General features: G+C 41.5%; 1 protein-coding gene across 10 annotated transcripts in view; it reads right to left on the bottom strand.

Moving 5' to 3' along the window:
• Positions 1-9,383, bottom strand: part of ZC3H14 (zinc finger CCCH-type containing 14) — a 41,683-nt gene extending 32,300 nt beyond the window's left edge. For 2 of the 10 annotated variants that reach the window (XM_027552686.1, XM_027552689.1), the window contains exons 1-5: positions 9,190-9,348; positions 8,769-8,811; positions 3,457-3,571; positions 1,240-1,280; positions 334-529 (exon numbers count right to left, since the gene is read on the bottom strand). In XM_027552686.1, the coding sequence (XP_027408487.1) occupies positions 334-529; positions 1,240-1,280; positions 3,457-3,571; positions 8,769-8,811; positions 9,190-9,225 (431 nt within the window). In that variant the 5' untranslated portion in view covers positions 9,226-9,348. Of the gene's footprint in view, positions 1-333; positions 530-1,239; positions 1,281-3,456; positions 3,572-8,768; positions 8,812-9,189 lie in introns of all 10 variants that reach the window. The other 8 variants (XM_027552687.1, XM_027552690.1, XM_027552683.1 and 5 more) reach the window with 7 other exon arrangements.
• Between the last annotated feature and the right edge of the window lie 4,435 nt (positions 9,384-13,818).

Raw genomic sequence — 13,818 nt, 5'->3', positions numbered from 1 at the left:
AAAACCAAAAATGGTGTGTTACTAGTTTAAGGCAGCATCTTCCACTATTCAAAGACTAGTCAGATACATCTTAACGAAAAAGTATAGATAATAACTTTATGTATTCTATTAAAAACTACTATGAAATTGCATTCTTTTTTTTTTTACTTTGATTTACTACATTTTATGCAAAATATAATCATTCTTTGGTCTTATCTTTATTTTATTCCAAAAAACTGCTCCCAACGACTTCATTATTTTCAAAATGTCTGAAAACAGCAACTTAAAAGACATATTAACTAATGTAAATGTCACACACACCCATCTGCCCATAGGTCTACACAGGACTCTTACCTGACATTAGTGGCTTTCTGTTCCTGTGAACTTGTAGAAACTCTAGACTCTCTTTTTTCAGGTCTAGTGCTAGAAACTGCAAGAGGTGGCACTGCAGCTTCGTGCCTTCTCTCATCTCCTCGACTGAAACTGCTCTTGTTTGAAGGTACGTTACCATCAAAGAGGTTGGTATCAGAAGACTTCAGACTAGCGGGGTCTAGAAAGAAAAACACATGGTCCCTTTAAGCTATATCAATTACTTAAAGGCAATAAATATGTGTGCTTGACAACATATTTAACGGCTGAACATTATCCCATAGTGATATAAATTTATCCAATTCATTATTACTGCACTTTTAAGTAATTTTCAACGCTGAGACTAAATCATTGAAGCTAAATCATTGCGCACATCTATAATTATTTCCTTAGGATAAACTGCCTAGTTTCACTTTCTTTACTTATGCTAAGTCACTTCAGTCGTTTCCGACTCTGTGCGACCCCAGAGACGGAAGCCCACCAGGCTCCCCCGTCCCTGGGATTCTCCAGGCAAGAACACTGGAGTGGGTTGCCATTTCCTTTTCCAATGCATGAAAGTGAAAAGTGAAAGTGAAGTTGCTCAGTGGTGTCCGACTCTTAGCGACCCCATAGATTGCAGCCTAACAGGCTCCTCCGTCCATGGGATTTTTCAAGCAAGAGGTACTGGAGTGGGGTGCCATTGCCTTCTTCGTTCTTTACTTAAACTGTCTTCAAATTATACTAAATTTATTGCTCTTAAATTCATAAAAACATTTGCTTCCTTAAAAAGTTCAAATGAACTGTTTTCAAATTCATGGATTTTTTTCCCAAAGCAGTATAAATAACTTTTGAAAAACAATCACATTACAGCAAATTCCAGAAAATCCCAAACATGATTTTTATGAACCTTACCGGTTGTTACAGAACGAAGTTTATCTAATACACCGTGAAGCCTAAAAGAAAAAAACAAACCCAAAATGTTAAAGCTTTCTTTTATCATGAAAGACTGGATTTCAACTGTCACTCTAAATCTGACATTACAGGTCAATTCTTCAGTTAAATACTGATAAATGGTATTAAAAGAAAGTTTTACATTTTTTCTAAAAAAGGCTTTATATAAACACTGTAGGATAATAAAAAAAGTCTTATTTTTTTCATCACTATTTTTGTCATCTAGCCTCTGCAAAAATAAGGGCAAATATATCATCTGACCACACAGTCTTGATCCACAAAGCATAGTATTTTGTTTCAAAAGGACAAAAGATTCAAGGCAGTTTATGGTAAAATAAGACAAAATACCATAAATATGTAATAGAACATTGCTAAAATTGTTGAAAGCACCGTTTATTTTTTATCTACTTAGATGGCGTCTAGAAGAACCTAATTCTGCAAGGTGAAAAACTTAATTTCAAAATTACTACATCATCATTTTACTGTATTATTTTCAAAACTAATGCTGTAAACAAACCACCATCTTACCTATAACATAATCTATTTTAGTAGTTATGTACAAGGCAAATTTGCCTAACAATCCTTCTAGGAGGCAGTGCCTTCTGAAAATATTACAATAATGTTTCACCCAGAACCCAGTCAAGTGCCACTGTCCCCTAAGATCACAGTTATTGCAGGGCTCCAAAGAATGAGAACAGTCTGTCTGTGGTTGGTGCTGGTGGACGCTTAAGAAAGCAAAAGGGTCAGAAGAGGGACACCATTACTTTTATCGGAACATGTTAAAGAACTAAATTTACGGTAAAATGAAAGAGTGGAACTGATTTTAAATTCAAACTCAGTTCAGTTTGTTTACGTAAGAAATCTGTCTAACTCCCTCGAGTTATCTGAGAAAGGATCTACTAGGTCAATCTCCCGTATTACTGGGACTCAAAGGGATCCGAATGTTGAACCAAAGTCCAGTCATAAAAAATGTGCATGAAACAAAACAAGGACCTGAACTGCTTAAGGCTTTAATCAAAAAAAAAAAAAAAAGCAATACTCATTATAATGTTAATTTCCCCAGTCAAAAGCACCACAACCTCCCTCAGGCTTTTGGTGAACTCTGAGGACAAACTGTAGTAAGTGGGGTAAGCCACCCACACTGCAGGAGTGCACGGACCAAAACGCGCCTTGAATGTAGCCATGGAATGTACACTGCACTCAATGTTCTTCGAAAATGTGTAACATAAACCCAGACAATTCTGTGTGGAATTTCAAGAAAGCTTCATGATAGTTTTAAAGGACACAGCTGCCTGCTGGGGCAAAAACGCCTTTAAGAGGAACTGTGGTTTAATGGCAAGTCAATCAGTTTCCCGTCCCTCCTCGCCTCTCTCATCTCCCAGTCTCTTGCTATTCAAATTAAGCCGGCCACTCTGCTCAGGCAACTTTGTTCCATCGTCACTCACTCTGCTGAACTGGCGGTTTCCAGTTTACCAGAGTCCTTCCTGCTCTGTTCTCAGCCACATCGTTACCCTCCCCAGCTCTCACTCTACCTCAATCAAACCTTACACAAGAACCTGGTCTCCCTTCTTAAGCTGGACCTCATGCTTTCAATCAGTATGCTCAACTAAAGGAATGAACGTGTGGTTTGAAAAAGAACGTTGAAAAATTATAGTATTAATTTATATTTGAACACAAAGCCAATTTCAAAATTTCAAACTTTAAAAAAATGATTTGTAACTTTGTAAAAAAACTTTGCCCCCTAGATTATTAGCTCATTGGAGAAAGCAATTTAGGAAGTCAACCGAGTCCAAAAAACATCTATAACTGGTTTTGGTGGAGGAAAAGGAATGATAAAACGCTGAAGTTTAAAAAGAAACAGTAACTACAGTCAACACATACTGAGGACTTGCTATGGGCCAGGCACAGCTGTAAGCACATGTATTAGCTCATTTAATTTTCACAACCACCCCATAAAGGTGATTTACTATTCCCATTTCGTGGATGGAAAAACCAAGGAAACAGGCAGATTCAGGATTCAACCTTGGCAGTCTGGCTCCAGAGGCTGTGCTGTCAATGCTCACAACCTACCTCACAAGGCTAAATCTGACTTTCCTGTCAAGAACCACGTTGCAGACAGAATACCTGCTCTTGGCTCGTGCCAAACTTTGTTCTGAGGGTAAATATTCAGAAACATACCATACGGTGAATCGAATTGTGTTGTTCCCTAGAAACAGGGACAGGTCCTCTGTCATTTGGTCCTGACTTTTCTTGTTGGCCACCATCACCATAATGTAATCAGGAAGTTCTTCATCTATTTAAAAGGAAAAGTATATAAAGACTTTTTACGCTTTCCTTAATATTTTCTTCTACTTGAAGTTGACGTGCTTGAAAGAACACCTCAGCTCTACTGGAATTACGATGGTTTAAATTATAGCTTTCTCTTTATTCCACAGGTTTTTGAATTACTAGAAGAACAGGAATTAGGAATAACTAATGAACACTTATACAACTAAATATTCTGAATCACAGTATCAAGCTTGAGAGAGCATTCACTTCTTTTAACCTTTTTAGTAATGCTCATTAATTTCAGACAAGCTTCCAGAAAGCATAGTGGACATTTCTCAAGAATAATATTGAGTTCTGTTTAGTTCTGTATTTCAAAATGACACTCATTTTTCAAGGAACAGCTTTATCCTTGGTAAAGGCACATTTCAGTTAGGGTAACAAACTGGCAGAAACATCAAGTAAACTAAAATGACCCCAAAATTCTACATCATTTAAAAAATCATATCTTAAAAAGATTAAATAATTTCTACTCAACTCACTGTTTCATTCTTACACCCTAACAGACCAAAAACAAAACAAAAAACCACCACAGTAAAAACAAAGCAAAAGCCATTTATCAGGAACTCTGATCCCAAAAACAATTCTTTTAGATTCTTTAATACCTTAAATATTCATAACATTTTTATGTAGGTAGGAAGGTTCATTTCAGAAGTACTATCAGACATTTGTTTCAAGAAGAAACATCAAAAAATCTAGTTCAAGAAAAGCACAAATATAATGTGAAGATCGATCTACAAATGGAAACAGAAATCAGAATACTTGCTGGAAGCATGCAAGTCAACCTGAGGATAAAAGCAAGAACAAGCAGCCATTCATTTATTATTTCTTTGTAAAGTATCGAAAGGCTCGACTGCTTTCTGGCAACTTCAGTCAAAAAGCCTCCTCCCTTATTTACGCAGTGTCCCCACCACAGGCTGCCACTGGTGACCCGAAAAAGGGAAACAAGCCGCAGTGCCGCGGCAGTCTTGACACTTTTTCTCCCTCATAAAGTCACTAATGAAAACAAATAAGCTGTTTTCTGACACTATATAAAATTTTATATAAATGAGATCAGTGACTGCTCTGGCAAATGGTGGGGACATGGAAAGATGGGAGGGAGGGATACAAAGGAGCTCCAAGAAAATCCAAAAGGAAACTTTGGGAGTGATGGATATGTTCATTAGCTTGATTATGATGTATACATATCAAGACACAGCAAACTACACTTTAAATGGGTGGTTATGGTATACAGTTATATTTTAACAAAAATGTTAGAAATTCATAATATGAAAAATAAGATAATGAAAAGTAAATGTGTTCATGATACATTCCTACAAAATTCTAATAGCATCATCTGAAATCTATGTACTGAAAAACTGCAAAATGCTGAAGGTTTCTGCAAGCTTATGCATCTAAATTATAAACTGAAGGCTGCTCTGAGCTGTAACTGCCACCTCCCTGAAGCATTCCATTTTGGACAAACACATGAATGAAACCTTATCAACTCTTAACAAAAAGTTGTTCACTTTTGTATCCCACCCAATGGTTTGAAAATAGATACTCAAATATTTATTAAAGGATCATTTCCATAACCTTAAAGGTTTTAAGATTCTAACACAAAGAAAGGGATTAGAAAGTTACTCTTTTCAGGACAATTATGCATATACATACAAATAATTAAATAGCTAATTGTAAATGAATAATATATCAGTTCAGTTCAGTCGCTCAGTCGTGTCCGACTCTGTGACCCCATGGACTGCAGCACACCAGGCCTCCCAGTCCATCACCAACTCCTGGAATTTACCCAAACCCATGTCCATTGAGTCAGTGATGCCATCCGACCATCTCATCCTCTGTCATCCCCTTCTCCTCCTGCCCTAAATCTTCCCACATCAGGGTCTTTTTATTTAAATTTTTTATTTAAATATCTTTTTATTTAAAATATCTAATGGTGATCCCTGTTTACCCACTTAATCAACATTTATGAAAAAAACTAGGCACTCAGCTAGGCCACTGGGACACAACCAATATGATGTCTCCGCCCTCAGGAAACATCCAGTTAAGAAGCAGAGGCAAACAAGCTGAGAAGCTGTGCTGACCTGTTAACAGCTGGCACAGATCAGTTCTACAGAAGCATACAGCAGTGACTCCTGTTCTTCTGTTAGCTCATCAAGTTTCTATTATAAGTAATAACAGAAACATCAGGGACCAGGAAGACTTGAGTTCTTGGGTCTTGTATCTGCTGCTGACCAAGCTTATTTAGCTCTCCCAGAATATTTAATTTCATTATTTATAAAAAGAAGTAAATTACTTGCCATCCCCACTTCAGCATTGTGTTCAGGTAACAGAAATGTATGAAAATACTTTCAAAACTATAAAATATATGGTATCTTCACTACATTTCACATTGGACTACAGCAAGTTTGTAATCAGCTTTTTAAGAGGCTTAAAATTCTTGTTGAGATTTTTTATAAATGATCAGAATCACCACTATGATTGAAGGTCAACCCAATTAACATGTCTTTATGCTTTCATGTGCCACAATGAAGAAGGTTCTCACTGCAGGTTTTCTGTGGATTTCTTTTTGACTTAAATCAAGTTCCTGGCACAAAGCTGGCATCCATTAAATACTGAATGAATAAAAGAATAAATCAATGCTGGTTCAGCTTCATCTTTAACCTCTAAGTCTCAATTTTCTTATCTGTTAAAGTCTAATAACAATCTTGACAACAAATAATTAGTATGTGGCCAACCATCTGGTCTCAGGGCCCCCTTTATACCACTGAAAATTATTGATGATCCCTAACAGTTTCTACTCATGTGCATGTATCTACTAATATTTATCATACTAGAAACTAAAACTGAGAATTTTTTATTAATCCATTTAAAATAACATACCTATCCCATTAACAATAAAACTATTTATATTAATAGTATATTTATCAATAACTAAATTTTCCAAAAGAAGATGCAAAAAGTAAGTTATTTTTATAAATTTCTTAAACATCTGGTTTAAAAGAATTCTAATTTCTACTTTTGCATTTAATCTCTTGTATGTCCTACATGAAGAATGTGAAGAAAATCTGATCTCACAAGATATGCAATTGAAAAATGAGTATTTTGGTAGCCTTTTCAGAGAATGTGGATATTTTTCTGTGACACTACACCGAAACAAAACTTTATCACTGTCTTTTTGTATTTTGTTACATGAAAATCCATTGATCCATTCTGTACTTTCAATGAATTTTTTTTTCCCTATGCAATTTTTTTTTTCCTATGCAATTTTAAAACATCTCGCATTGGTCATTTGAAAAAATAATGGTCCATGAGCTATACAAACCACTGCCGTGGTGGATACCTTTCATTATTCAACGTAAAAGAATCACTTGCTGATATTATCACACTGTCAAATTTGCAGAGGAAGACACAAATTTCCCGAAATTCCAATTTTCATTTGAAAGCTCAACCCTTTGTCACTGGCAACAAAGTCTATTAATTCTTTATCTTTGCTCACTTTCAAGAAAAATGACTGCCAAATACCCCAATGTATGGAACTAGCATGTCAGTCCTTCTTAGAAGTTAAAAATGATGTTCTAAAGGGTAAAGTGGGGGGAGGAGATAGATAAATTTTAAGTATGTGATTAACACAAACCAACTACAATATATAAAATAAATAAGCAAGAAGGATTTTCTGTAGAGCCCAGGGAACTCTAAAATTTTGTAAGTGTCCAATGGAAAATAATCTGAAAAAAGTACATAATTGAATCACTGCGCTGTATGCTTAAAGCTAACACAATATTGTAAATCAACTGAACTTAAAAAAATAAAGTTCCAAAAAAAAAAAAAGAAAAAAAAAAATTCCATGAAAAAAAAATGGCTGGTTCAGTTCTCAACCCAATCACACAAATCTGTTCCAAGACAATCCATCACGCTTCTGTATGGCAGAACCACTTTTGAGTACTCCCTATGTCCTAACACTGCGTATTAAAAAGATGTAATCAAAGACAAGGTTTAAAAGACTATTTTATCACTTATCTTCTTAAGTGAAACTAGCCTTTTTTCTCTTTGTAATTGCAAGTGGAAGGGTGGTGAATACTAGGATTTCTTGTGAAGTCTGGTCTGAGATGCTGACTCAGGCTAAGGTACCTGTAGTTTTACTCACCACTTTCGCACAATCCAAATGCCAGCACAGCGAATATCTTGTCAGTACTAATATGAAAATAATTTTGACTTCAGAGACTCTTAGGGTCTCCCACACCTCGAAGATCACTATCATGAGTGTAAGCTATTATTTTTATGTGATGTGAAGTCGCTCAGCCGTGTCCGACTGTTTGCGACCCCATGGACTGTAGCCTACCAGGCTCCTCCGTCCGTGGGGTTTTCCAGGCAAGAGTTCTGGAGTGGGTCGCCATTTCCTTCTCCAGAGGATCTTCCCGACCCAGGGAGCGAACCCGGGTCTCCTGCATTGTAGGCAGACGCTTTACCGTCCGCGCCATCAGGGAAGTCAAGTATTTTTACAGGAGGCACCAGCTTTGGAGCCAAACAGACCCAGGTCTCAAAGTATAAAACCCTGCTCAAATCAAGCACTCAAAGCCTCAGTTTCCTTGCTTGTTTAATTCAGGATATTACCACTTACCTTTCACCGTTCTCCTGGGGATTACGGTGACCTAATGCATATAAAACAATTTTAAGCACAGTGCCTGGCCCAGAGTCAACACTCAAATTATAAAACATTAAAAAAAAAAGAAAGAAAAAGAAAAGAGCTTACTGTGGGGAGGTTAAGAAAAAAACCGACAGGAAAAATAGAGACCCGAAAGTAAATGGCAACGAACCATGACAGAGGCAAATACCGAAAAGCATCAAACGTTCACATGCAAAACAGTAACCCAGAAAAATAAAACGCAAACATGAAGGAAAACATGACAGAGCCTCAACAGAAGAAGATAACAATTTCAAAACACCGTCCTAGAAAGGGATGTGGCGGACGGTACAAAACACACACAAAACACGCCGCACGGAGAGCCTCCAATGACAAGACTCAGGAAAGCAAAAGCACCCAGCAGGGTGAGATCGGAAGGTAAAAAGGGCGGCTGTCCAAAATCAGAGGTATGACAGGAAAAAGGCGGTCACTCGAAATGAAACTCGCCGAACGCTCACAGTCTGGTAGGCTAAGAGCAACTTACCCACGTAAGCTCCTAATTCTTGCAATTTCCCCTTAATGGCACTCTGCGGGCGAAAAGACAGACAAGCCAGTGAGAGGCCGGCGGCCCCGGGCAAGAGCCCGGCCGCGGCCCGGAGCCGACTCGGCGGAGCGCGCCCCGCAGGCGCCCCGGCCGCCCCGCCCGGGCCCCCGCCCCCGGCTCCCGCCGGCCCCCCGCGCCTCCCCGCGCCCCCCGGGGGCTCCCGCCTCACGGCGGCCGCGCTCTCCGAGGCCGCGGCTGCGCCCAGGCCCGCGGCGGCCCCGCAGGAGCGCCTCCAGCGCCGAGCAGGCCGCGGCGCCCGCGCCGGGCCCACCGCCCCCGTTACTCCTGACGACCGCGCGCCCGCCGCCCGCCGCCGCCCGGCCTCCCGCCTCGGGCCCTCACCCGCCGCCGCGGGCCTCACCCGGATCTTACGGCTGATCTCCGTGCCGATCTCCATGGCTCCGCGGCGGCAAGCGGCGGGCACTGCGCGGCGTCCCGCGGACCACGGGCCCGGCGCCGGCTTCCTCGCCCGCAGCCAGACCGCCACCGCCGCTCCCGGCCGCGCGCCCTGCGTGACCCGCCCCCACAGGCTCGAGCCCCGCCGCGCGCGCCTGCGCCTGCGCCTGCGCCTGCGCACTGGAGCCCGCGGGGCGTGCGCCCTGGCGCCCTCTGCTGGCGGCGCGGAGAGCGGCGGCCCGGGTTTTCCCCCCCACCTCTCCCGGCACGTGGGTGACTTTCCGACCTTCCCTCTCCTCGCCCGCACTCCCCGTTGGAATTTAAGTACGTTTAAACGTGCCAGGGAAGGATCTCTGGCTTTGGTGTGAGATCTGAATTTGAATCCAGCCTTCACTTGCGGTTTCGTGTGATAGTGATTTGGATATTCGGTCTCCAGTCAATTTTCCTACGTGTGATATAGAGGCTGCCTCCCAGCGGTTGCATTATAATCACACTTGGAGGGAAAAATGGAATACCCAGTGCCTCACAGCCAATTCATCACAGTCGTTTCTTTGATGCCACAACTACCCTGGTTCTCCTAGGTCTGGTTCTGCCTCTCTGCTCCCTCATCCCTCCGTGGCCTTTTCCCCAAATTAAATCTTAATCTTGCTGCTCCTCTCTCTGAAATCCCTTTCTTTGGAGAAGTATTTAATTGTCAGGACTTCTACTCTCACCTTTGTAATGATCATAGTTGAATATTCCATCAGCCTTGTTATTCACTTGCTGAGTCGTGACTGACTCCTTGAGACCCCATGGACTACAGTATGCCAGGCTTCTCTGTCCTTTACTAGCTCCTGGAGTTTACTCAAACTCATGTCCATTGACTCAGTGATCTCATCCAACCGTCTCATCTGTTGCCTCCTTCTCTTCTTGCCCTTAATCTTTCCCAGCAAGAGGGTCTTTTCCAATGACTCAGCTCTTCGCATCCTGTGGCGAAAGTATTGGAGCTTCAGCTTCAACATCAGTCCTTCCAATGAATATTCAGGATTGAGTTCCTTTAGGATTGACTGGTTGGATCTCCTTGCAGTCCAAGGGAGTCTCAAGGGAGTCTTCTCCAGCAAAACAGTTCAAAAACATGAATTATTCAGCTCTCAGCCTTCTCTATGGTCCAACTCTCATATCCATCAGCCTCGAGTTCTCACCTAAACCCTAGTCCCAAATTCCAGATAAATACAGGCATTTGTGTTTGCTCCAAAGCCAGCACATCAAAACTGAAATCTTCCTCTTCTTCCCCTTCCTCCACTCAGATTGGTTTCTGTGCCTGACATTACTGTTTCTATTAATAGCAGTTTAATATTCCCTGTCCTTGATCATATAAGCATAGAAAGCAGTCTCTCTCCTGCCCATATGGAAGGCTGTGCTCTTATCTGGAGGTTCGACTGAGGAAGAAGCCACTTTCAAGCTTGATTAGATTGTAAGCAGAATTACTGAAGCTTATTGAGTGAGGGTCTCAGCTTTTTCCCAGCTGTTGTCTGGATACTACCCTCAGGTCACGGATGTGCCCACACTTCCTTACCATGGCCTTCTCCAACATGGCTGCTCCCTAAATCAAGCTCGGAGAGAGAGACTCTGAGCTCAGGGAAGGCCCAGTCCTTCTTTTAAGGGCTTTTATTTGATTAAATCAGGGTTTCCCAGGTGACTCAGTGGAAAGAATTTGCCCGCCAATGCAGGAGAGAACGAGAGACATGAGTTGAGTCCCTGTGTCAGGAAGATCCCCTGGAGGAGGACATAGCAGCCCACTCAAGGATTCTTGCTTGGAGAATCCCATGGACAGAGGAGCCTGGTGGGCTACAGTCCATGGGGTCACAAAGAGTCAGTCAGTCAGAGCACACACACAGTATTCAATATCCAAGGGCCTGACACCCAAATCGTGATTTAGGGTCTTAATTCCATTTGCAAAATCCATCATCCAGAGGACTTCCCTGGTGGTACAATGGTTAAGAATCCCTTCAAAACAGGGGATGCAGATTCTATTTCTGGTCAGGGAACTAAGATCTCACTTACCACGGAGCAACTAGAGAAGCTGAAAGGAAGACCAAGCACTTTCAAAAAAGAAAGAAAAAGAAAATCCTTTATCTGTTCCTATTCATTCAGTTCAGTTCAGTTCAGTCGCTTAGTCGTGTTCGACTCTTTGCCACCCCATGAACTGCAGCACGCCAGGCCTCCCTGTCCATCACCAACTCCCGGAGTTCATCCCAACTCATGTGCATCGAGTCGGTGATGCCATCCAGCCATCTCATCCTCTGTCATCCCCTTTTCCTTCTGCCCCCAATCTCTCCCAGCATCAGAGTCTTTTCCAATGAGTTAACTCTTCACATAACGTGGCCAAAGTATTGGAGTTTCAGCTTTAGCATCAGTCCTTCCAATGAACACCCAGGACTGATCTCCTTTAGGATGGACTGGTTGGATCTCCTTGCAGTCCAAGGGACTCTCACGAGTCTTCTCCAGCATCACAATTTAAAAGCATCAATTTTTCGGCGCTCAACTTTCTTGACAGTCCAACTCTCACATCCATACATGATCACTGGAAAAACCATAGCCTTGACTAGACGGACCTTTGTTGGCAAAGTAATGTCTCTGCTTTTCAATATGCTATCAAGGTTGGTCATAACTTTCCTTCCAAGGAGTAAGCGTCTTTTAATTTCATGGCTGCAGTCACCATCTGCAGTGATTTTGGAGCCCCCAGAAATAAAGTCTGACACGGTTTCCACTGTTTCCCCATCTATTTCCCATGAAGTGATGGGACCAGATGCCATGATCTTCGTTTTCTGAATGTTGAGCTTTAAGCCAACTTTTTCACTCTCCTCTTTCACTTTCATCAAGAGGCTTTTGAGTTCCTCTTCACTTTCTGCCATAAGGGTGGTGTCATCTGCATATCTGAGGTTATTGATATTTCTCTCAGCAATCTTGATTCCAGCTTGTGCTTCTTCCAGCCCAGTGTTTCTCATGATGTACTCTGCATAGAAGTTAAATAAGCAGGGTGACAATATACAGCCTTGATGAACTCCTTTTCCTATTTGGAACCAGTCTGTTGTTCCATGTCCAGTTCTAACTGTTGCTTCCTGACCTGCATATAGGTTTCTCAAGAGGCAGGTCAAGTGGTCTGGTATTCCCAACTCTTTCAGAATTTTCCACAGTTGATTGTGATCCACACAGTCAAAGGCTTTGGCATAGTCAATAAAGCAGAAATAGATGTTTTTCTGGAACTCTCTTCCTTTTTCCGTGATCCAGCAGATGTTGGCAATTTGATCTCTGGTTCCTCTGCCTTTTCTAAAACCAGCTTGAACATCAGGAAGTTCACAGTTCACGTACTGCTGAAGCCTGGCTTGGAGAATTTTGAGCATTACTTTACTAGCGTGTGAGATGAGTGCAATTGTGTGGTAGTTTGAGCATTCTTTGGCATTGCGTTTCTTTGGGATTGGAATGAAAACTGACCTTTCCCAGTCCTGTGGCCACTGCTGAGTTTTCCAAATTTGCTGGCATATTGAGTGCAGCACTTTCATAGCATCATCTTTCAGGATTTGAAATAGCTCAACTGGAATTCCATCACCTCCACTAGCTTTGTTTGTAGTGATGCTTCCTAAGGCCCACTTGACTTCACATTCCAGGATGTCTGGCTCTACATGAGTGATCACACCATCATGATTATCTGGGTCATAAAGATCTTTTTTGTACAGTTCTTCTGTGTGTTCTTGCCACCTCTTCTTAATATCCTCTGCTTTTGTTAGGTCCATACCATTTCTGTCCTTTATCAAGCCCATCTTTGCATGAAATGTTCCCTTGGTATCTCTAATTTTCTTGAAGAGATCTCGTCTTTCCCATTCTGTTGTTTTCCTCTATTTCTTTACATTGATTGCTGAGGAAGACTTTCTTACCTCTCCTTGCTATTTTTTGGAACTCTGCATTCAGATGCTTATATCTTTCCTTTTCTCTCCTTTGCTTTTCGCTTCTCTTCTTTTCACAGCTATTTGTAAGGCCTCCTCAGACAGCCATTTTGCTTTTTTGCATTTCTTTTCCATGGGGATGGTCTTGATCCCTGTCTCCTGTACAATGTCACGAACCTCTGTCCATAGTTCATCAGGCACTCAATCTATAACATCTAGGCCCTTAAATCTATTTTGCACTTCCACTGTATAATCATAAGGAATTTGATTTAGGTCATACCTGAATGGTCTAATGGTTTTCCCTACTTTCTTCAATTTCAGTCTGAATTTGGCAATAAGGAGTTCATGATCTGAGGCAGAGTCAGCTCCCAGTCTTGTTTTTGCGGACTGTATAGAGCTTCTCCATCTTCGGCTGCAAAGAATATAATCAATCTGATTTCAGTGTTGACCATCTGGTGATGTCCAGGTGTAGAGTCTTCTCTTGTGTTGTTGGAAGAGGGTGTTTGCTATGACCAGTGTGTTCTCTCTCTCTCTCTCTACTAGCCTTTGCCCTGCTTCATTCCGTATTCCAAGGCCAAATTTGCCTGTTACCCCAGGTGTTTCTTGACTTCCTACTTTTGCATTCCAGTCCCCTATAATGAAAAGGACATCTTTTTTGGGTGTTAGTTCTA

Source organism: Bos indicus x Bos taurus, chromosome 10, assembly GCF_003369695.1.
Source record: "Bos indicus x Bos taurus breed Angus x Brahman F1 hybrid chromosome 10, Bos_hybrid_MaternalHap_v2.0, whole genome shotgun sequence".
NCBI lineage: Eukaryota > Metazoa > Chordata > Mammalia > Artiodactyla > Bovidae > Bos > Bos indicus x Bos taurus.
Note: the sequence above shows the minus strand (reverse complement) of the source record. Positions and strands in the feature narration are given on the sequence as shown.